This window comes from Spermophilus citellus, assembly GCF_964194105.1.
Source record: "Spermophilus citellus genome assembly, chromosome: 10".
In the NCBI taxonomy this organism is placed as follows: domain Eukaryota; kingdom Metazoa; phylum Chordata; class Mammalia; order Rodentia; family Sciuridae; genus Spermophilus; species Spermophilus citellus.
The window spans coordinates 99,008,614-99,031,835 of NC_138197.1; the positions used below are offsets into that span (position 1 = coordinate 99,008,614).

At 37.4% G+C, this 23,222-nt stretch overlaps 1 protein-coding gene and 1 long non-coding RNA gene across 2 annotated transcripts in view; one reads left to right on the forward strand and one right to left on the reverse strand.

Annotated features, from left to right (window-relative positions):
- The window catches only part of LOC308658035, a 53,990-nt gene extending 39,014 nt beyond the window's left edge, over positions 1-14,976 (reverse strand). Inside the window, exon 1 of the long non-coding RNA XR_014024126.1 lies at positions 14,839-14,976. This is a non-coding gene — a long non-coding RNA (uncharacterized lncRNA). The remainder of the gene's footprint in view (positions 1-14,838) is intronic.
- A 399-nt stretch (positions 14,977-15,375) lies between these two features.
- On the forward strand, positions 15,376-17,336 carry MYF6 (myogenic factor 6). Its single transcript, XM_081311878.1, has 3 exons — positions 15,376-15,976; positions 16,255-16,345; positions 16,585-17,336. The coding sequence occupies exons 1-3, from the start codon at positions 15,458-15,460 to the stop codon at positions 16,701-16,703; spliced, it is 729 nt and encodes a 242-aa protein (XP_081168004.1). The 5' UTR covers positions 15,376-15,457; the 3' UTR covers positions 16,704-17,336.
- The last annotated feature ends 5,886 nt before the right edge of the window (positions 17,337-23,222 follow it).

The window sequence follows — 23,222 nt, forward strand, 5'->3', positions numbered from 1 at the left end:
TTCTCTTATTTACTTAACTTTTTGAAATATTACTTTGTTAAGGCAATCTATAAAGGGAAATATTGTATACCTATTTTAATACATTAATAATATTGTATATTTATTTCATACAATCTAACTCTATCAAACAGGAACCCATTACTTGATTTTGAAATGATACATGATATAGCAGTAGACATAATGATAGTTTGCATTTCAACTCTCATTTTTCTTATAATCATGTATGTAATTATATATAAGCAAAAAAATTAAAATAAAATAATAATTATTTACAATTTGAGATATGCTTATGCAAATTTACTTCTGATAAAGAATTCTTTATAAAATGACAATTGATTTATGCTAGCTTTTACTTTCTATATATTTATACTGTGTTTTGGATATAGTATGTCCTCCAGATGTTCACGTGCTGAAAGATTGGTCCCTTGTGGCAGCATTGATGTTATAGAAAGAAGTGGAGCCAAGAAGAAAGTGATTAGATTATGGAGAACCACATTTGCAAGAGGCCAACGCCTGTCTAACTGGAATGGATTAGGTCCTGTGTAAGAATAAGATATTGTGAAGTTAGGTTCCCCATGTACTGAGCTCCTTCTCCACACACATTTCCCTTCCACCTCTCTATTACGTGTGATGTAGCCAGGGGGTCCTTGCCAGGATGTTGGCACCATGACGTTTGAAACTTTAGTCATCAGAATTATGAGCCAAATAAACCTCTTTTCATTATGTATTACTCGGAATCAGTTATTTTGTTATAACAACACAAAGTGTACTAAGACTATATTTTTACTTTATCTGTACAATGTAAAAATTTGGGGCAGGTATCAATTCTCTTAGAAATATTATGAAAAAAAGAATACCTAAAAAACATTAATGATAACTGGCCTACACTAAGTACTCAATACATATTGGTATTTGTCATTATCATCATATAAGAATTTTCAATTTTAAGTATATAATTATGGGTTGTTTTCTTGACATTGTATTCTAGAATCCATGTTTTAAAGTAGAACTTTTCTAAAGAAAAGGAGTTGCATATATACAGTAATCAATACTGTTTAAATGTAAATAATATTTATTTTTACTAATGTAAAAATCACTTAACTATATGTATTTGGGAGAGTTTATGTTTGCTGAAAGTCAAGGTTTATTCCTATTTGATGTAAAAAAATTATTTGGAGGTTCAACTGATTTTTCTTTCACTTAATAAATTAGAATTAGAGATTGGTTTTTAATTAGTTATTAATTTTCTTCTAACTCAGGTGAAATGATCAGTTATAGGTGTTGGGCAATGTGTTAGGCCGGAGATTCTCACTCTCAGCTATACTAGTCATTTTCCAAGTTTCCCAGCTGGTTCTAGTGGGGAGCCAAGTTTGAGGTCCACTGGGCTCGACACATTTAATACTGTCAACAACCATATCAGCAATTACAGAAGTAATTCCAGTTCATTAGGGCTTTAGTGGATCTTGGGGATCCAGATTTTAACAATCTCCCCTAGGGATTGTGATGCAGTTGATCTCAGGATCATGACTCTCAAGGTCTGATGATTTCAATACCATCATATATGCCAGTGAAAACCTCAAAGGCCTCCAAGAGTGGGCTACCAAATATTTAACATTCAAACTAACTTTAAAGCTAGGACTTACTAGACTAACGAGTGTTTCACAAAATTGTCTTGAGGTAAATTAAAATATTTTTATGACTATCCAATCCAAGATTTCATGAGAAATTTGAGTTATACAGAGAACAGAGGTAAGTATTACAACTTTCCATACTGAGTTCCATACTTCCTTCAGGTACCACAGGATTCAGAAGAAGGCACCAGTTCTGGCTTCTGGAACATTCTTTAGAGGAGGCAAAGATTGAGTAACCACATGTCCTGAGGCTCACTCTTAAAGAACCAATTGGGTGAGAGAGTGACTCTCATTGATAGAGAGGACAGCTGTGATGGCCAATAATTCAGAAGCAGGTAACTAGGAATAAGTAATTCTCCACTGCTTTTTAAATATGCAGTTAGTAATAATACTATTCTCATTAAAAACATGGCCTGAATGACTGGAGTCAACTGGTATATTATGATTTAGCTGTAACAGCCACACTTGTGTCTAAAGCTTACCAATTTCAGCAACAAAAAGAAAAATCTTGTTGCAAAATATTTTTTTCAGTAGACTATAAACATTTCATAAAGGTTCCAGAAATACCCACCAAGACATAAGTTTGAGAAATATTTCCAAAGAGGGTAAATGAATATCATGATTTAGAAATGCATCTTGGGGGCAAAGCACCCATAAAATTTAAACAAGTCCCAAATACAAATAAATGTCTGATAAAAAATAATGCTACTTCATCTCTAAATAAGTAGATGAGGGAAGATTTTGATAATTACCATTTCCATTCATTCACTTGCAAAGATTACATAGTGCATGTCTTAGAGCAGGTAGTCTTCTGTCAAGGTTATACAGTTCCTGCCCTAGGTAGTGAGAAATATAAGCCAATATGCACAGTAGGGCAGTGTGATAAGTGTGAGGATACAAATAATCATAGAACCAAATACTGTAATCAGTATGAGCCATGTGGAAAGAGACAGTTGTGAAAAATGGGTATAGGGTGATGATCCATACTACACACACACACACTCCATGAGAGTATTTCCTCACAGTCATGAACTTTGAAGTAAGAGCATGTAGGAGACAGCAGCAAGTGCTTCCCAGCTTTCTGTGATTCCTACGCTAACTTTTCCAAACTCCTCCCAGCCCCTTGCCACCTAAGGAAGCAAACTATTAAAAAGAAGATGTAGTATACCTTAAGGTCTTTTATCTTAATCTAATAACACCAAACATTTTAAATAAATCCAGATTATGCATTGATCTTTAAAATCTTGTGAGATGTTTTTAGAGTTGATTTGGATAAAAGTCTAATGGTCAATTTTGAGCTCAGAATGACTCCACAACTCCATTCTAGCCCTTCTAGCTGTCTTAGCCCCTTCTAGCCTTTCCCTCAATCCCTCATTTGCTCTCTCTCTTCCCCCTCTCCTCTTCTATTTCCCTCTTTATCATTTGCCTTTTCTCTATGGAAAGTCTTAGAGCCCCAGAAAAGTCCTGTTGCCCTCTTCTGAAGGCAGATCAATATTACTGCACCTTCAGAAAAACCAGTAATAATTCATACTAATCTTATATGATCTTATATGATCAAACTTCATTTTTTCCTGAGGCTGAGGTTATTGTTAAGATAATGTATTTATAAAACTGTTCAATTTACCACTGCCCAAAATAGCATTATGGTATTATCATATATCCCAAAGCTGATTTTAATCATCACTTTAATCTTAAAAAGATTAGTTATTCCATTGAGAAATCTGGGATTTTCTTCAAAGTCAGAAAAAAACAAAAAACAAAACAAAACAAAAAAGCTTTTTGGTGAATCGACATGAATAAGATTAAGGAAAAAAAACAGCTATTAAAATCTTTTAAAAATATTTAAAATACCAAATCTTCAAAGAAGTAAAAATAAAATTTGGAAATATGAGAAGTTTAATTATTGTAGTATCCTATGTATAAAATTGAAAAAAATACTTATTTTTTAAAGTATTTTAATTTTTTTAAAGTATTTTAATGCAATTTCATCATTACATAATACAAAATCTGAAGACTAAGCCTCATTAATTGATCTGAACAAAATGGTAAAAGAATATCAAAACAATCAAACATCATTTATCACACTTACAACATTGTTAAGCATAGCAATTGTATGATAATCACTAACTTTTGGCAAACCTCAAATATAAACATTTCCAGGCAGAGCACAACGGATTGGTAAAGCTCAAAGTAACCCTGGATTCTGGCATTCTTTCTTTGTGATGTGATATTTCTCACTAACCCAAAACAAAAACTGGCACACAAGAAAAAGCTTATTGTGTCGTGGAAAAGTCATACCACTTCATGGTCCAACTTCATTTTATTACAAAACAAATGTACACAATTGTAACTATTCCTTATACTATCCATATCTATGCCCGTTAATCTTCAAACTGAGGGGTTTTCCTGATCACAAATAAAAATTAGCAAGGCTGATCTTGTTTCCCAAAGAGATACGATAATCATTCTCTCTTGCCTGGGATCTGTGAGTGCTTCCAGCCACAGCTACAAAATGCGCTCACTCCTACAGCATGTGAACACATGGTTCCCAATTGAAGGGAAAAAAAAAATCTGCAAAAAGTCTGCAATTAGGGATATACAAAAAGGATACACTCAGATCATGTGTGTGGAACTACGTCCGCTGGTTGAAAAACAAAGCATCGGTAAGAACTACTGCTGTCCTGACCATCAAGTTCTGATGGAGAAAACTAATTGATCTCACTCATTTCCCTTTTTTTAGAGGTCAAGTTTAAGTTTCCCTTGTGAGAGTGGGTAATGGAACAAGTGGCAAACGGTGCTAATGACTCTGTGACATCCTTTAGGACTGTGTTGTTAGATGGTCCTCTGAACACAGAATGTTCAACAAAGAGCATATGAGAGAGTTTGTAAAACCTTGAACTACTGCAACAGCTGAGTGAAGAAAATAGGTCGGTTGAAAGCAAATTAATGAACAAGTGTCAAAATGGACAGTTGGTGTCAATTCCAAGAGTGTTTGGAAATGAGAAGGGGAGCTGAGGAAAACATATTAATAGAGCCCTTGTTTGTATGAACAGAACACTGTACTTTATCATAGGAGTCATGCTTGTCACAGTACACATTACAGTGGTTAGCAGAAAGAATCGCTTTATTGTGGGCCATGTAAGTACCTTCATTTTGCTGATTTTCAACAGTATATGCTCTTCTGTTTTCTTGGAAACAAATTTAGGAAGAAATTTTACCCTCAGCCTATGTGTTAATTCTTAAACTGATGTGCCCACCACTTTGAAAAAGAAAAGACACAAACTAACCTGTTTCTGAGTAACTTAAAATATTTGGAACTAAATTGTTTTAAAGTTTAGCCTTTTGCCATAGTAATCTCATTTAAAATCAATTCTCTCCATTCTGTGAACATGAGAAGTAATAAAAGTTAAAAATATTTTTTCCTGATTATTAAATCTGACTAAAAGTTTAACTGAAAAGTAATTAAAAATTTAAAGCATATTCAATCTCCATTTTAGGGGACATTATATGAAAGGCATTTATTGTAAAGATTTTCTTTATAAATGATTCATGAAATACTTTGTTTAAATATTCAGTGTAATTCATATTAGTAAACTAAATATATCCAAACATGATATTAAGATTTAATTTGTTCCAGCCTATTAAATCATGGGAAACTTTCAAAAATAAAAACTTTTCAAAAAGGTTCTAAATACAAAAATCAACTCAAAATAGATAAAAAAAAACTTTAATGTAAGACTTGAAACTTTGAAAGTACAAGGGGAAAACCTCAAGATTAGGTATAGGCAACAATTTCCTGTACAGGACTTTAATAACTAAAAAATAACAGCAAGACTTGATAAATGTGATTATATCAAATTAACAAGCTTATGTACAGCTATGAAAACAGTCAGCAGATTAAGGGATGGTTTACAGAATGGGAGAAAATCTTTGCCAGCTATTTGTCTGAAAGAGGATTAATACATAAAGAACTCAAAAGGTTTGACATTAAAAAAATTAGTAATCCACTTAATAAATGGGCAAGTCAGCTAAACTGACACTTCTCAAAAGAAGTCCAAATGACCAATCAATATGTGAAAAAATGCTCATTGTTTTTCTAGTCCTCAGAGAAATGCAAATCAAAACTACATTGAGATTCTATCTTACCCCAGTCAAAATGGCTATTATTGAGAAAACAAAATATAACAAATGCTGGCAAGGATTTAGGGAAAAGGAACCATTGTATACTATTGGTGGAAATGCAACTTAGCAAAAACACTATGGAAAACAGAAACTAAAACTAAAAATAGAACTACCATATGATCTAGCTCTACCACTCATGGGTATATACTGAAGGAATCAAAGCTAGCATGCAATAGATACCTGCTTACACATGTAGCACTATTCACAATAGCTAAGTTATGGAATAAGCCTAGATGCCCATCAACAGGTGAAGAGATAAAGAAAATGCAGTATATATGCACAATGGAAAATGATTCAGTCACAAAGAATAAAATTGAGTCATTTTCAGAAACATGAATGGAAGATCATCATGGTTAACAAAAAAAGCCAGACTCAGGAAGACAAATGTCTCATGTTTTCTCTCATGTGTGGAATCTAGGGGGTAAAAGATAACATGAAAGTAGAAGAGGGATCATTACAGAAGGAAAATGGACCAGGAGAAAGGATGGGTGTTCAGAGAGGGTAACAAATAAGGTGGATATAATCAAAGCACATTTTATGCATGGATGGAAATGTCACAATGAAACCTGTTCTTGTACAATTAACATGCACTAATAATTACAACTAACCCCTCCCCCAAAAAATCCTAGAATTGTTTTTTCCATGTACTCTCTTGTAGAAACAGATAAGATCAATATTTGTTTTATTTTCCTCTCTGTCTCCATTTTTGCATTTGCATTTACACTTCCCAATAATTTAAAAATCCCATAATATCCTCAAACCATGTGATGGCCAATTGGAATGATGCTCCATTAGGTGAGCACTAGCTTTGTACTGGGCGTTCAGAACATCTGTGTATTTGTTCAGATACCTTCCATCTACTGACATCCCTTGGTCACCCTCAATCCTGGTCCTTGTAACTCTTTGTAAGTGGGGCAGACTTTGGGGAGGAAAAAAGATAGGACAAAGAGCACTGTGTAACTCAGGACTTGGATAATGTGGTTTCTCCACTCCACTTATATTCTGTCACAAATGTGTGCTAAACTAGTCTACCTCTTTACCTTGTGCTTCTCACTGTGTTTTGGCATAATGAAATAGATCATGTATTTTAAGTATCTTAATTTGAACATCTATTTTTTAAATATATATATATTATTTTTTAGTTATAGATGTTTATTTATTTTTCATGTGGTGCTGAGGATAGAACTCAGTGCTTCACATGTATGAGGCAAGTGTTCTGCCACTGAACTACAACCCCAGCCCCAAACATCTACTTGGTGCTATCTGGGACAGGCTGTATGTGCATGATAGTATATGTAGAAAATATCATTGCATCATTATTTCTTAATGGGACGGTACACAGGTCCTAATCTTAGCTATCAGTGATCAATACTCAATTCTTTGACCATGCGATTAGAAAAAAGCAGAAGTTACCCTCTCAGCAACCAAATAAACACTCAACAGTTTCATGGCCCTTGAAGACTATTCTTTTGGTCACTCTAAGGAGGTTCAGAATAAATATTTTTTGGTTTTATGAACTATTGCTATAGGAGCCAGAGATTAGTTCATAATATGACTTTTAGTAAACAGATAACTATACTTTTGTGTTGCTTTCTCCTTCTCTAAAATGAACACCATTATATAACATACTTGGCAAAATATTGTGAAGATGCAATGATATCTTTCATTTGAAGCACTTCAGAGGCCTATGGCTGCTTCTTCGTTTGTTTTTTTAAAGGGTGGAATGACAGATAGAACTTTATGAAATAAAAATACATGCCTGTGTTTTGCTTTTCATTTTTCTATTCCCTTTTAAAACAGCAATTCTTGAACATGGTATTGCTATAATTCAAGCAGTGTATCCCTCATGATAGCTTAAATTTAAAGAAGAAAATGAGAATATAAATTTAAAGGGTCTAAAAAAATATTCTTATATTGTAAAATTATATAGCAAAGCTTTCCTAATATCCCAACAGCTACCACAAATCCATGAAATCAAGGGGCATAAAATTTAATATGATTAATCTTCCCATGATCACTGACATGCTGAATATAATTTGTACTTAAAAAGTTCCAGATTATATGCAAGATGAATATAGTACAACTTTTGGCATCCTTATATCACTTACTAACATAAAAACTAACATGTATTATCCATACACAAAAATATCTGGCCTTTTGAAAAAATATGAGATCTATAAGAGATTATACAACTATTTTTTTCCAAACTGGTAGAGAAATGTAATGGAATAATGTGTTTGTACAGTGGTGACTATTTGTCACGGCAGACACTGACATAGGCATTAAAGCACTAACCATTTTAGGCAGCATGTCATAACCAGCCAGTTGGAGGACGGTAACAAAATACTTGGCTAACTCTTCTATACTAGAGACATCTGTCTAACTTAGCAAGATAGTAATACCAGGCACTTCCGTAATTTGGATCATATAAATATCGCAATTCACTTCATTTTAAAAACATTTTAACAACATAGAAAAACCATTCCATATATCTTAGACATTTTCAATATTAGCTGTATACAGCACCATGGAAAATGTTTATGTAATATTTTAAGTGAAAAAGGCTGTATAAACATATAATATTGTCCAATAATTATATTTAAATAAAATTATATAATATAAAAATTTACATTTTATGATATTAAATAAAATTCTGTTTATTTGGGAAGCAAGTAAAAAAGAGTTTGATTTGTTGGGATAGATAATAGATGATTTTTTTTCTTCAAGTATGGGTTAAATGACATAATATTTATTTGTATGGAATGCTTAGTATATGTTGTATATTGTGTTTTAATAAAATTGTTTTAAGCTTTGAAATAATCTTAGAGAGTGATGTGGTTTTCATTTTACAGGCTAGTTAACTGGGACTTAGAGAAGTTATAAAACTTGCCTGTGGGATGAGAGGTGGGAGGGAAAGGGAGAGAGAAGGGAAATTGCATGGAAATGGAAGGAGACCCTCATCGTTATACAAAATTACATATAAGAGGAAGTGAGGGGAAAGGGAAAAAAAAAAACAAGGGAGAGAAATGAATTACAGTAGATGGGGTAGAGAGAGAAGATGGGAGGGGAGGGGAGGGGAGGGGGGATAGTAGAGGATAGGAAAGGCAGCAGAATACAACAGACACTAGTATGGCAGTATGTAAAAACGTGGATGTGTAACCGATGTGATTCTGCAATCTGTATACGGGAAAAAATGGGAGTTCATAACCCACTTGAATCAAATGTATGAAGTATGATATGTCAAGAGCTATGTAATGTTTTGAACAACTAATAATAAAAAAAAAAAAACTTGCCTGTGGTCAAACAACGAACATGTAGCAGATTTGGCCTAGAATTTCTGTTTAACATCAAATCCAGTATATGTAATCACAGCAACTTTGTGAAAGAAAAATTACTTTATATATTCTGCACTCTATACACTAGACCCATATAAACACCTATGGTGTTTTTCTGGAAAATAGTTTGACCATTTTTTTTCTGATTTGCCTGTGATTTTGTCCGTTTTAGTGCTGAAAGTCAGACCCACTCACTTCTAAGCAAGCCTGTACCAGCTGGTCATTCACAAGAAAGGACTTCTTGACCTGGAATAATTATAATGGCCCACTCTCAAATTCAGAAATCTCAATGAAAAGGGCAGGGAGGGAGGTGCAGATTTATGAAGAGGACTTCCCTCCACTCCCCCACCTTTAAAAAAAAAAAAAAAACAGGTTTGAGAGTTTCTTGGGTAAAAGAGCATTTATGGGCTCCTTCTCTGGAATCATGTTTGGAGATTAACAATGAGCAGTATCCTTTTTGAGTGCCATTTTGAGGCTAGAATATATACTGAACACAGGTTTTTGTGGAATCTTGTTCTTACTCTCAGGTTGAAGGGATTGAGGTGTGGGTATTTTTCTAGAAAGATCTATAGAATAGCCTCATGGTCCTAGACTCATTTCTTTGGAGCTGTTGGTAAAAGGTTGTTCCACAGCACGTCTTGCAACCAAAGCCCTCCCCAGTCAGGAGTCCAGAGTCCAGCCCCATTTCCATGTGTAACTTCTCACTGCCTCCATCTGGAGATGGCAGAGGATTCGCCATCAATATCTTTCCTTTTCCTCTTCTTGATTTGTGCCCTGCCCCGCCTCCCCTGAAGTGACTCAAACTTTCTGTCAGTCTAAGTGCAAGACTATTTTTACCACAATGTTTGGGAATCTCTGGGCACAAACTGTCTGCAGATTGGGTAGGTTACAGGTGCATGGGTTCATGTTACTCATTTGGTAGCCACGAGTTTAGAGTACTAATCTGCCTCTTCTGAATTCTGCCTTTCAGTCAGCAGGCCCTTCCTCTACCGTTTTACTCTTTAGGGCCACTCACTGTCCTTGCTAGCTGACCCCTCTCTTGGCAGGCTTGACTGAGCTCTGTTCATTCTTTTTTCTTCTTTCTTCTCTCTCTCCTTTCTTCTACCACCCTTTCTTTCTTTTTTCTCTTTACATAGCTGAAAAACCATAATCATTTTTGCTTTGGCATTCAGTTCTACTTTCTCAGCTAATGACTAAAATTGCATTTTTTTTGAACCACCTATATAACAATAGAGCCAAATCCCCTACATATAATACCCGAAAATATCTTCACCATTTCTCACCAATGTCTCTGAATGTTTCTTCCTTGAGCTGCCTTCTCCTGTCATGACCATTCCAACACAAAGATTTTCCCCAAAGTTTCAACTTTGCTCCCTAGAAATACCAAACCTGAATCTCAGAAGCTTCTGTCCCCAAACCATCCTACCTCCAATTTCCCATGCAGAAGAGACTCTTTACTGTTATACACTTTGAGAGGATTGTGTTCCTTTCCTTCCAAATTACTAACTCGGTTATTTCATTTGTGTGACTTTAAGCTAGTGTCATTTTCTCTTGATAAATTGGAAATTTAATGAGGTTTAAACACCATGAGACACTCTAATTAGAGTCACTAGTTTAATATTTTCACTTCCATGATAACATTAACTTAAATAAGTCCTTGATTTATCTTAAACATTTTTTCTCACCAAATCTGTTTTTCAGTTCACTGTGAATGTTCCAATCAGAGGTCTTATAAATTGAGAACTAATATTTGCTACGTGTATATTCCATATTATAGAGTCAACATGTATTATTTCATTTCATGCTAATAAGCTTGTGGATATGACTAGTATATGCCATTTGACCTCATAAAACTGAGAGGCTTGGGACACGTAATTAAAAATACTTCAGACTTAGATTTTTGTTTTGCTCTAAAGCTCTGTTTCTGTGTACTGCATATACTTCTTCTTAAATCCCATAGCTAAAATCTATTGTTAATAAGCTGACCACAGTTCTTTTCTTTTTACTCCTTTCCAAGGAGGTGAATTAGACACACTCAAGCTTTACTGAAGATTATGGAAATAAAATAATAGAGTGGTAAACTACTTGAAAAATTTCAGTTCTGTCATTTAACCTAGTTTTCAAATTGTATTGTGAATGAACTCTAGCCCTAGGAGCAGTTTATTATTGATAATACAATTATTCCCTAATTATCATCTACTTTTTGGATAATTTTTTTAAATTACATTTTAACTATTTAAAGCTCGGAGGATTTGGTTAATATAAACCTGTTGTGACCACATCTCAAGGTCTATGTGTCCCAAGTTCTGCTTAGAAATAGTCTAATTGCAATTACAAGCATCTCACATTTTGTAAACAGTTTGAGTTCCAAGAGTTCATAAGTGAGTTGTTTGGAATCAGTGCGTATTTTCCCATTGACCTAATCTAATAAAGAATGGCTGTTTCCCAAGCTGCCATTTCTGTGTTCTCTCCTCCCACATTCTTCCCTCAAAACAACAACAACAAGGGGAAACTCTGTTTAAACCAACGTGAATACTAAACCTACTTTTACTGCCCCGAGTGCTAGAGTATGTTGGGAAAAGAGCTTTGTGATTTAGTAAGGCACAGCAATTCAGCAGGTAAAGGTAGACTTTACACAAAAAAAGAGCCACTTTTCTCCAGGAGATCGCTCCTGGGTTTTTCTCTAGTGAGAACACCTGAACGAAGGAAACAGAAATGGAAAAGGGTTAGGGTTAGGGTTAGGGTTAGGGTTAGGGTTAGGGTTAGGGTTAGGGTTAGGGTTAGGGTTTAGGGTTTAGGGTTTAGGGTTTAGGGTTAGGGTTAGGGTTAGGGTTAGGGTTAGGGTTAGCAGGTTCATGCTGTTCATCTATCTGATACCTCTTAAAATCAGTGGCAAGTCTAAGAATGGTATGACTTCAATGTTACTTTTATTACCCAAATTCTAAAATCTTTTAATAGTTATACTTTTAATATCTCATCTTTCTCTGTACCAATAATCTCAGTAATAAAAGTATTTTATAGAGTATGCTACATTTAAAAAAAATGTACACAGTAATGGATTAATTACCACATGATATTTTGATACATGTATATGTTGTATAATGTTTAAATCAGGTTAAACATATTTAGCTCGTTAAACATGTGAAATAATGTATTTGTCTTGCTATGAGCAAAAGACCTGATAGGAATAATTAGAGGGGGAAGTTTATTTGGGACTCATGGTTTCAGAAGTCTCAGTCCATACATGGCCAACTCCATCGCTCTGGGCTCAAGATGAGGCAGAACATCATGGCAGAAGGGCATGGAGGAGGAAAGCAGCTTGGGACATGCAAACAGGAAGCAGAGCTCTTCTCACCAGGGACAAAATATAAATCCCAAAGGCTCACCCCCAGTGACCTACCTCCTCTAGCCACACCCTACCTGACTCCAATTAAAACACAGTTAATCCAAATCAATGAATTAATTCAATGTTTAGGTCACAACTCTCATAATTGAAGCATTTCACCTCTGAACACTCTTGCCATGTCTCACACATGAGCTTTGGAGAGAAGACACTTATCCAATCTATAACATGGTGAAAAAATTTAAATCCTTTTCCTGTAGCTTTTTGAAATTTGTAATGTTTCACTATTACTATCGAAAGTCATCCATCTATGCAATAGCTCACCAGAACTTCTTGCTCCTAACTATAACTCACTACCCCATTAATCAACTTTTCCCTGCTACACCTTGCTCTCCCCAAATGTGCTCTATTTTTTAATTGATTTCAGATTTTTAAAAAAATAAAATATCTTCATAACAAACCTTGAGAGGATGGACATCTTTTGTCATTATACCAATTTTATAGATGGAAATATAAGGCTTTGACATTAGAGTTCACTGAGTCTTCATAGGCCAAAAGCAACTCTATTCTAGGCTTTCCGTGTCCCCATTTCAATTTCAAGGCTATTTCTCCATTGTTTGCCTCCGTCAAATTTCACTCCTCCCTCTAGAGTCCTATTCCATGAGAAGAGGGATTGGTAGTCTACTGCATTATCCTGAACACCCACAACACTTATCCGACACTTAGTGACTAGTAATATTGAACAAATGCATTTCAGTTATTAATTATTTGAACAACAATGCTATATACTTTTGCTGGTCAAAAATTAACTTTTTATAAGAGGTAGCTTAATCTATGCTAAGAGCCCACACTCATTTTCCATAACAAATGTTCAATTTTGCCCTGGGCTGTTGAAGCGTTTCCTCTACAGTCTTAATAAATTTAGTAAGCAAGGACTGATGGAAATGGAAGAAAATATCACAAAAGAACTACTGATTTCTTGCTGCTCTTCCCTGTGCTTTCTACCTTTTCAAAATTTTAAGAAGCTTTTTTAAATTTTAAGGAATTTTGCAGCTAAATCATCATCATCATCCACCGTTAAAAACAGCCCAAAATATCAAAACTTAACATCCAAAGTCAATAGAGATTGTGAGGAGTTGCCTTCTGGAATAAGCAACTTGAGTTAAACTTTTTCTGGTTCCTAAATTGTCTAACAGTTGATTTCTTGCATTATCTTCACTCTATTTATTTAAAGGAGACAAAGTGATAGGGAAAATAGAAGAATAATAAGACCTTATGTTTTCCATCTGGTTTTTCAGGCAATGACTATAATGGTCAAAACCAAGGTTGACTGTCATCCCAAGGGCCACTTATCAATAGAGGGAGTCCTTCCAGAGCTTGAGGGGAGGAAATAACATTAAACAAAAGGAAGAGAGAGAACAAAAACAACAACAAAAAGAGAGAGAGAGAGAGAGAGAGAGAGAGAGAGAGAGAGACAGACAGAGGGGGAATAAACCTTTCCAACAGCTGTACCTTTTTTTCCTTCATAAGAATTGGTCTTAGCCCTAACACAGCTTTATACTATAAATGAAAACTGATGTTCATCAAACAGCAATATGCTATATGCCTCGCATGCATGACATTGTTTGACTGAGACCTTACCCAAACTTTGTAGGTCAACCACTATTACCTCAAAGAAAATCAAAACCTAGTACTTACACATGGGCACATAAATACAAAGTCCTAAGGGCCTTGAAGAGAGTCCTTTGGAATCTAGGGCCCTTGCACTTCACCTTTTCTGTTCTGCCTCACAAAGAACTGTGTGTGTGTGGGGGGGGGGGGGGTGGACCATGGACAAGCTGCAATAATTTAAAAAAAAAATCTATAACCCTGCTTGTGCCTTGGTTACTACCTTTCTCATATGAATCCTATCAAACAACTTATCGGTAGTAGATGGATAGCCAGAATGCCAATGAAAAAGCAGTGAGCACCCAGTGTGTAGAACAGGAGCCATAACACAAGTACCTGGGAGGGGGCCACAGGTGCATCCCAAAAATATCAGGTAGCTCTGGGTGAGTCTTATCTTCACTAAAACTATTTTTGAGGAGTTATTACATGTATTCCATTCTCTATCTCATCTCTTACTTCATATGTCCTACTGCTCTCCATGGAAGGAAACAGAATTCAGATCTTGGTTGCCCCTCTCCATTTAAAAAAAAAAAAAAAAGGTAGCCAAGGAGAAGGGTGTCTATGGAAGAATCCAGAGGGTCATTTCATAGAGCATGGGATATGAGTGCACCCTTCAACCACCCCTTCCAGCTCCCAACTTATCTTACATTTTAGTAAAGAGAGGAAAGAGATTATTTACCTGCTCCTATAGAGGCTGAAGCCTGAAAGTCATGTGTAACCTTTGAAGGACTGTAATGGTTTTAATCACAGGAATAACATCTTTTTGACAGGCAGGAGAGAGGAAAGAGCTGAACCACACTGCAAATATTAACCAGGCTATTTTGGAGCAATGGCTATTGCCTTTGAAATCTCTCACCATGAGTCTATACTTAGAATTCAGATGAGCCCAGGGGGAGGGGAATGGGGCAGTGTTAATCCCCAGTTGTTTTGAAGTTGTCTTGTAAGCAGGTTGGTGTCTAAACTGTCCAAAATGGAAGTGTTCGAGGCTTTGCTTAAATTACGGGATTCTTTCTTGTATTTTGGTTTAACCTGTTCCTCATACAGACTGTCACTTCACTCTGGGTGGCGACACGTCTCAGTTTTCTTTCAAACTAGATGTTCTAGAGAGCACTAGCTGCAGTCACATTGGGAGACTGATGCTCCATGACAGCTAAAAGTTGGATTGAGTTTCAGGAGCTACTATATATAAAGCTGGGTCGACTTATGTCACCGCACTAATTAAATGCCATCTGGGTGGTTCCTCTGGGTTTTGAGTCCATCACCCAGTTCAGATCGAGTCAGAGGCCAAGGAGGAGAACATGATGATGGACCTTTTTGAAACTGGCTCCTATTTCTTCTACTTGGACGGGGAAAATGTTACCCTGCAGCCGTTAGAAGTAGCAGAGGGCTCTCCTTTGTATCCAGGGAGTGATGGTACCCTATCTCCCTGCCAGGACCAAATGCCCCCAGAAGCCGGGAGCGACAGCAGCGGAGAGGAGCATGTACTGGCACCCCCAGGCCTGCAGCCTCCCCACTGCCCCGGCCAATGTCTGATCTGGGCTTGTAAGACGTGCAAGAAAAAGTCTGCCCCCACCGACCGTCGGAAAGCCGCCACTCTGCGCGAGAGAAGGCGGCTAAAGAAAATCAACGAGGCCTTCGAGGCACTGAAGCGGCGAACTGTAGCCAACCCCAACCAGAGGCTGCCCAAAGTAGAGATTCTGCGGAGCGCCATCAGCTACATTGAGCGGCTGCAGGACCTGCTGCACCGATTAGATCAGCAGGATAAAATGCAGGAGCTAGGGGTGGACCCCTTCAGCTACAGACCCAAGCAAGAAATTGTAAGCCCCAGATGCTGCCGGGGAGGGAAATGTAAAGGCTGATTAAACGCCTTCCGCGGGGCCTTAACTTCCAGCGCCGAGTCTCTTCCCTTACTCCTTTCTTGCCTGCCCCTCCCGTTCCTCTCTAGATGAACCCCCAGTGACCCAAGAAGACCAGGTCGCTCCAATGGGCAGGAAATGCGTACCCGGCCCAAGGAAGCAGAGGAGACACCCCCAGAAGGGCCCCCTCCCCCGGAATTTGTTTCTTTCCTAATCTGTGGCTTTGGTTTTCCCTCCAGCTTGAGGGTGCGGATTTCCTGCGCACCTGCAGCTCCCAGTGGCCAAGTGTTTCGGATCATTCCAGGGGGCTCGTGATAACTGCTAAGGAAGGTAAAGTAAAAGGGAGGGCACTGGGCTGCGCTAGAGAGCATCCCGGGAGGGAGCTGGGGAGTTCGCTCCGGACTCAAAAGTGAGCGCAGGGGCGCATCCTGCTAGAACCGAGCTCTCAGAGCGCACGAACGTGGTCTTCTTGCGCTGTCAAAGGGGCCTCCGGCGGGGCACAGAGCTGCCTGCCTCTTCCTTACACGGTGCATTGTTGGTGTGTGTTCCTATTTGTTTCTTGTGTTCAGGAGGAGCAAACGTTGATTCGTCGGCCTCAAGCAGCCTTCGATGCCTTTCTTCCATTGTGGACAGTATTTCCTCCGAGGAACGCAAACTCCCTTGCGTAGAGGAGGTGGTGGAAAAGTAACTCTGGGCCGGCGCGTTCCACGCAGCAGGAAGACTCCTTCTCCACCTAATCCTTTAGATTAGGTCACATTCATTACCATTTAGACACCCAGACCCCAGATTTTAGGAAAGGGAAGGAGACATATTTATAAAGAAACTTGTTCAAACTCAAACGAAAGGGCCTTTTGGCTTTGGGCTTCTATTTTTTTCTTTTTCTTTTTTTTTTTTTTTTTTTTTTTTTTTTTTTTTTTTTTTTTTTTTTTTTGGGAACCGCACCAGTGCCTTAGGTCTAGCATCCCTGTTTTGTTTTTATTTGGTTGGTTTTGTAATATATTAACTTTTATTACGGCGATCCTTTGTGCCACATGCGAAAGAAGTTCATTCCTGTCTAAAGCGAAGTGGGAACGTTAATCTTAGTGGTACTTAATGTATTTTTGTATATAGTCTTAGTACGTTCATTTTTTTAATGTAAACTTAAGAAGTATATTTTAAATGTGGACTGATGGATTGTATATAAAATGTGTGAGGATCCTGGTATTGTAATATTAAAAATAAGTTTCTATATGAACAAAGTTGGCCTTAATTTGATTCAACTGGAAACATACATTTGAGGGCATGTGTACAAAAATAAAGAGGAGCCATATTTTAATTTTGACACCACAGAAGCCCATTTATTGGGGTGCTTTCTTTCAGGCTGAGTAATTTTCTTTTGTCTGATTTAAACTGGGTAATTTAATATTTCATATAGATCTTACACTTGTAATTAGAAGTGAAGAGTATCCAGAAGGAATCTGTTTTCCCTTTATCAGCACCCATTTCTTTCTTCCTTTTCTTTGTCTTTTTTCCTCTTCTTACCATTCTGTACATGGTGATCTGGGTATGGCTTACTTACCCAGAGTTAACAACTGAATTTTCAATCTAGTAAAATTTTGTTGGCAAGAAATTCCAAAACAAAATTCTTTTCTGATTTCCCTAAAAGATTTTCAGCTTATTTAATCCAAATTATTTTCCTCTCCTTGATGTTGCAGGCTGTTTCCCAGCATTGATCTGAGTACCCAGGGGGCTGTACTGGCCTCCTCCACAGTTTTCTTGAACTAGACTGGTCCCTATCAGACTGGCATATCCTTAAGGCCTCTTTGGCCTGGGTTTGTTTTTCAAATACAAAGATAAAAGAAGGATGGGCTTCTTTGAAAGGTGGGTTGCTTTAAGAGAGGGAAAGGGTTAAATGGTTGAGGGCAAAAAACAACAACAACAACACACATGAAATCTCTTAGCTGGGCCAAACAGCAGAGCCCCAGAGACTCTAAGCCCCAGGAATTCCTCATCATGAGGATTTTACAACGTGTGCCAGGTTTGTTTATCCTGTAACTTCAGGAAGAAAAGACCACCAAGAAACACAGTGGGAAGTGAAGTGGAGAAGAGGAGCAAGCCATTTCTTTAGAATTTCTACTTCTCCCTTCCATTCTCCAAAGCATACCTTCACTTCCTACCTCCACCCCTTAATGTCTACCTTACCCCTCTACTTTACCCCTTTCTTCCCCACAGCTGACAATCAGCTCACAGATGTAAAAAATCAAACCCATTGCTGTATTTCCCTGTTCAACCTGGCTTCTTAACACTCCAAGGTCTCATCTTCCTTTTGTGCACCCCACTTGAGAATGCCACAAGTAGCGCTCCCTGCAGGCTGGAGATATAGCTTGCCCCTTTTCCATTTTAGAAGAGAAATCCTCTTCCTAAGGGTAATACAGATTGAATATTCCTTATCCAGAAGTGTGTTGGATTTCAAATGTTTTCAGATTTTGAAATATTTGTATGGGCTTTGTGGTTGAGCACCCTGAATCCCACAATTCCCAAATCCAAAATGCTCCAAAATCTGAAAACTTTTGAGCATCATATAGGCAGTCAAAAAGTTTGGATTTAAGAGCATTTCTGATTTAGAATTTTCTGGATTGAGGTGTGCTCAGACTGTAGTTAGTCTTCTGAGCACATGGATAATTGCAGTTTCTTCTAAAATATTTTTAGAATGCAGAGAGGGGAGATCCAGTAGTGCACTTGGTGGTTAGAACATGCTACTTATAAAACACAGAATAGTTCATAGAGGAAACTGATATTGACATATAATCCCTTTTAAAGGTTTGAGAGAAGCAGGCAGGAGGTTTAAGGATGCAAACCACTGAGCCTCTGGAGGAGGTGGACTGCCTAGATTAAATTCAGGCTGCTACTGTGTAGCCCTGGGCTAGTCACTGCTGCTTCTTGGGCCTACTTCTTCATTTACAAAATAATGAGGACAACAGGGCCTGATTCCTGGAGTTGCAAAGATGCACTAAGATATATAAAGTCCTAAGCCAAAATAGTGACAAAATAAGCTCCAGATGCCAGATCACTTTATTTTTCATTAATAAATCTAAATTGACCATCAAAAGGTTTTTCTTCCACAAAAAGTCCCAGTTCCTTCAGCCTTTGCTGGCTCTGGATGGGGAAAGTATTCATAGCAAAGAGAACTGGGACAATGTGAATGAGCCATTCTTAGCAGTTTCCACATTGACTCATAATCCTTCATCAACCAGCCAGAGAGAAGTACTGTTGTTATGTCTACTTTAGAGAAGATGATCCTTTGGAATAGCGAGGTCCTTCCATGTGGCAAGTATAAAGCCCAGATGGCTGCAAGGTCCTACCCTCAACTACCAGGTACCCTGCAAGAGAAGCTTTGGGAAATTAACGTGGAAAACTTTATGGTCTATAGAGTAATTTGGTGGTCTTTGACAGTTGTTTTCCAAAAGTTCTTTCTCAAGAGTGGTTAGCTAGTGAACTGGAAGTTAGAGCAGTTACATTATTTTTAAAAAATAAACTCTTTCACAGGGTGCAGGGAATAAAGATATTCAATGTTTTCAACTACTGTTGAGGCTAGCAGAGAAAAATTCGGAAATGAAACCTGACTTTTAACCTTATTAAGACATTGTTAAATTAAACTTAGAAACATTTACCAATCACATTATCCAACCAAAATATGTGTGAATATGTGCCAGTTGCATATGTTCCCAATAATATCCATATTATATATCTGGATTTTTTTCCCTAGAGACTTGCTCTAAAATGTGTGTGTGTGTGTGTGTGCATGCGTGCACACACACACACACACACACACACACATATATATATATACATACACACATACCTATATTTAAAAGAATCAAATTCATTACACAACTGAAATAAAATGTTTTAATTGATGAGGTGAATTCATTTATTTTACAATTGCATATATATTTATAATAAGATTTCTCTTATAAATTGCTCAGCAACAGAATGCTTTTATTAAGTCATGGACTTTGCTTGTTGATAGATTTTATTCAGTCTTTGCAAACCAAATCCTCTCTATCTTTCTTAGCTAGCTAGGTAACTTGAGAAATTGTTTGGAATCCGTTTGCCTATGGAAGTCTCTTCGTTAAATAGAGCAAATATTTCCCAAAGACTTTGTGTGACCTCCACTGCTGTAGCTGACAGTGGATTTCCAAAGAAATCCTTGGTGTGTTTGCAATTAAAATGTTTTTGTTTGATATTAATGATGATAATCTTTACCAAGGCCAAAGCCAAAACAAACAGGGCTGTGGAAGCAGAAAAATCAAGACATAATAACTTGGTAAAGATAAGCCATTTGGGATTGAATCAGAGCCTCTTTTCCAGAGGCATATACACAGTTTTCAGGTATGAAGTAATGAGTGATTTTCTGTTATACAACTATAGAAATAATTTGTGGAACATCGAATACAAGTTTTCTCAAACTAACTTCAATCATCATATCTGGATCATTGAATTCCAAACCTGAATATTGTGGAAATCCAATTATGCCAAGTGGTCTCCCTTTTCTTCCAAACTCTTTTGTATGTTTTTTGGGTGGGAAGGGTACTTAAATTCAGTGTTCCCAACTACTCTTGAGGCTGCAGAGCAAACTTGCTAAGTTAAAAGTAAACTTTATCCTTAAAAAGACATTCTTTAGTTAAAAGAATTTATCATTTGTGCTTTATTTAGTAATACCATATCCCATTTCTTTATTTAAAAACCCCCTTCCCACAACACCACTTAGGAAAATTTTTTTTAAAAAATATATTTTTTTAAACTTTGAATATCTCATTGTCTAATTCTATGCATTTGTAAATTAGCAATAATATGGTATCTTCCCACAGGCCCCTCCAGTCATTCCCACAAACTAACTTAACTTGTAAAAGATGATCCTTGGTCCTACAGGATTCAGTCTGCAAAAAAAGCAATTTTTCTGCAAGCTGAGTTCAGAGTCAGTCTGTGAGATGGAATGACTATGCCATGTGCTGGAACAAAAGATAATGCTATAAGAACTGGCTACTTTCTGGACTCTCAAGGCTGCTAAATGTCCTAACTTAGTCCTTTGATCTCTCTTGGGAGTCTTCGAATTCAAGCAGAGGCCAATGTCTTCCTCAGCTGTCTTCTCCACAAATTCTTCCAACAGCTCTGGCAGGTACTAATGTGTTTACTTAGGTGTGCCCCGGGGTTCTCAGAGCTAATAGCAGTTTGAAATTGCTTAGCATATTGTGAAGTCATCTATGATAACCAAAAATCCCAAGAACTCCCTTTTTCCAGGAGTTAATAGGGTCTGCTGATAGGGGCAGAAGTGAATTGAAATGGATTAATCTTTCCACATGTAATCTTTCTATGTATATTTAGTTTGTCCCACTAAGAGAAGTATGATGAATTTTCAGTAATACAGAATTCCTACAGTGGGCAAATTTTACTAGGAAAAAGTGATGAACATCATTTTGATGGTGTGGTCTGTCCATTGACAATAGTTCTTATTTTTATTTATTTATTTGTTTACATAGGTTCTGCTAAGATCAAAAGTTGACAGTTTCTTAGAGGTAATCTTATAGGTCACTGCAATTATAGCCTGTTTATGAAAGTCTGAGTCATTAGAAAACTAAACGTGTATTTGTTTTTGTTCAGAATCTGAAATTCAAAATTGCAAATACATGAATTATCCATCTGTCTCACCAGCATCTTGGAGGGCATTCATTTTCAACTCTGGGTGGCTGGGTACAGTGTGGCTGAGCTTTCTTTCCCACATTTGCTTACTGGGAGGCTTCCCTAGCAGACAGTGTTGGAATATTATTTCTAGAAACCTGTTTACATATAAATAAATGTGAGTTTCCCCTACATGTAACAAATTCACTTCTCTGGAGATATAATGGAAAGCAGCTTATCTTTTCATTTCTTCCATGACATACAAAATCTAATCTAGTTTTATTTGGGGGTAGAAGAGGGCACATTGACAGCTAAGTTGTCTTTTTAAAAGCAGATCTGAACTTTTCCTATGCTTCCCGTTCAATTTCTCCACTAAATTTTTGTCCTCTATATGCTTATCCAGTTCCTCATTACCTCTCCCTCCCTCTTTCTTCCTCTCCTTCCCTCCCCGGCTTCTGAGAAAAAAAACCCAGCCAACCTCCCCTGAATCAGGGATCCCCTGTCATCTTTGGGGTGCGGGTTTCCTTCCTTCCTTGCATACTGCCTCCCAGTTTTTGATCTCACTCTTCTCTCACCTCTGATAGTGGTTTAAAAGTTTTGCCTCCATTTTTTCTTCCGTGCTCTGAGATCCTATTTTCAGCACTTGAGTCCCGAGGGCCCTCAACCCCGGGACCCTGTTCCCCCCTGGCAGGTCTCATTAAGCCTCCGGGTGCTCGTGTTTTCTTGGCTTCTTTAGTTCCACTCGCCCGCAGCACTCTGGTAAATTTGTTTTGAGATCACCTTACCAAAGACAGCCTAACCTCTGAGAACTATCCTTACTGACAGAGGCTCCTGAGTGACAGCGTCTTCCCGGGCTCAAAAGCCAGGGCAAGATGTCCAGCATCCAGCATTTGTGAGTTTCTGCTCTAGTGCTGAGGAAGCACACCCAGCTGGAATTGATTGAAGAAAACAAACAAACTCACCTCTAACAGCACGATCTCTAAGGACACCCTGCCTTGTTTCCAATAAGTGTGACCTGGGGCAAATTATCTTATACGTCCAGTTTACTTTACCTTCTTTTGAAAAATCGGTCTGATTATAGCTCTGACAGAGTTCTCAGGAGTACTAATTGAGTAAATATATGGAATGGGTTAAGAAGAATTGCTCCGAAAGAAGAAAATTCTCAATAATTGTTAGCTACACATACCCCATGCTGTGGGGACTGGGTACAAAGCATGTTAAGTGCTTTCAGAAATTAGCTGAAAGGCAGGCAGAAGTGTAACTTCTATCTTCCACTTCAACTTTCAAGACCAAGTTTTTTTGGGGGACGGGGAGGAGCGAGGATTGAATTCAGGGACACTCAACCACTGAGCCACATCCCCAGCCCTATTTTTTGTATTTTATTTAGAGATTTTTTGTATTTTTTTTTTTTTTAGAGATTTTTTTTTTTTTTCCCTGAGGCTGGCTTTGAACCAGTGATCCTCCTGTCTCAGACTCCCATGCCTCTGCAATTACAGGCTTGTGACACCAGGCCTGTTTGTTTGTTTCTAAATCACACTGCTTTACCTGC

Excerpts from the sequence above, each read along its gene's own strand:
- MYF6 (XM_081311878.1), top strand. The coding sequence starts at position 15,458 with ATGATGATGGACCTTTTTGAAACTGGCTCCTATTTCTTCTACTTGGAC. Across the intron at positions 15,977-16,254 it reads ACAGACCCAAGCAAGAAATT|CTTGAGGGTGCGGATTTCCT; the intron begins GTAAGCCCCAGA and ends TTTTCCCTCCAG. Across the intron at positions 16,346-16,584 it reads CGTGATAACTGCTAAGGAAG|GAGGAGCAAACGTTGATTCG; the intron begins GTAAAGTAAAAG and ends TCTTGTGTTCAG.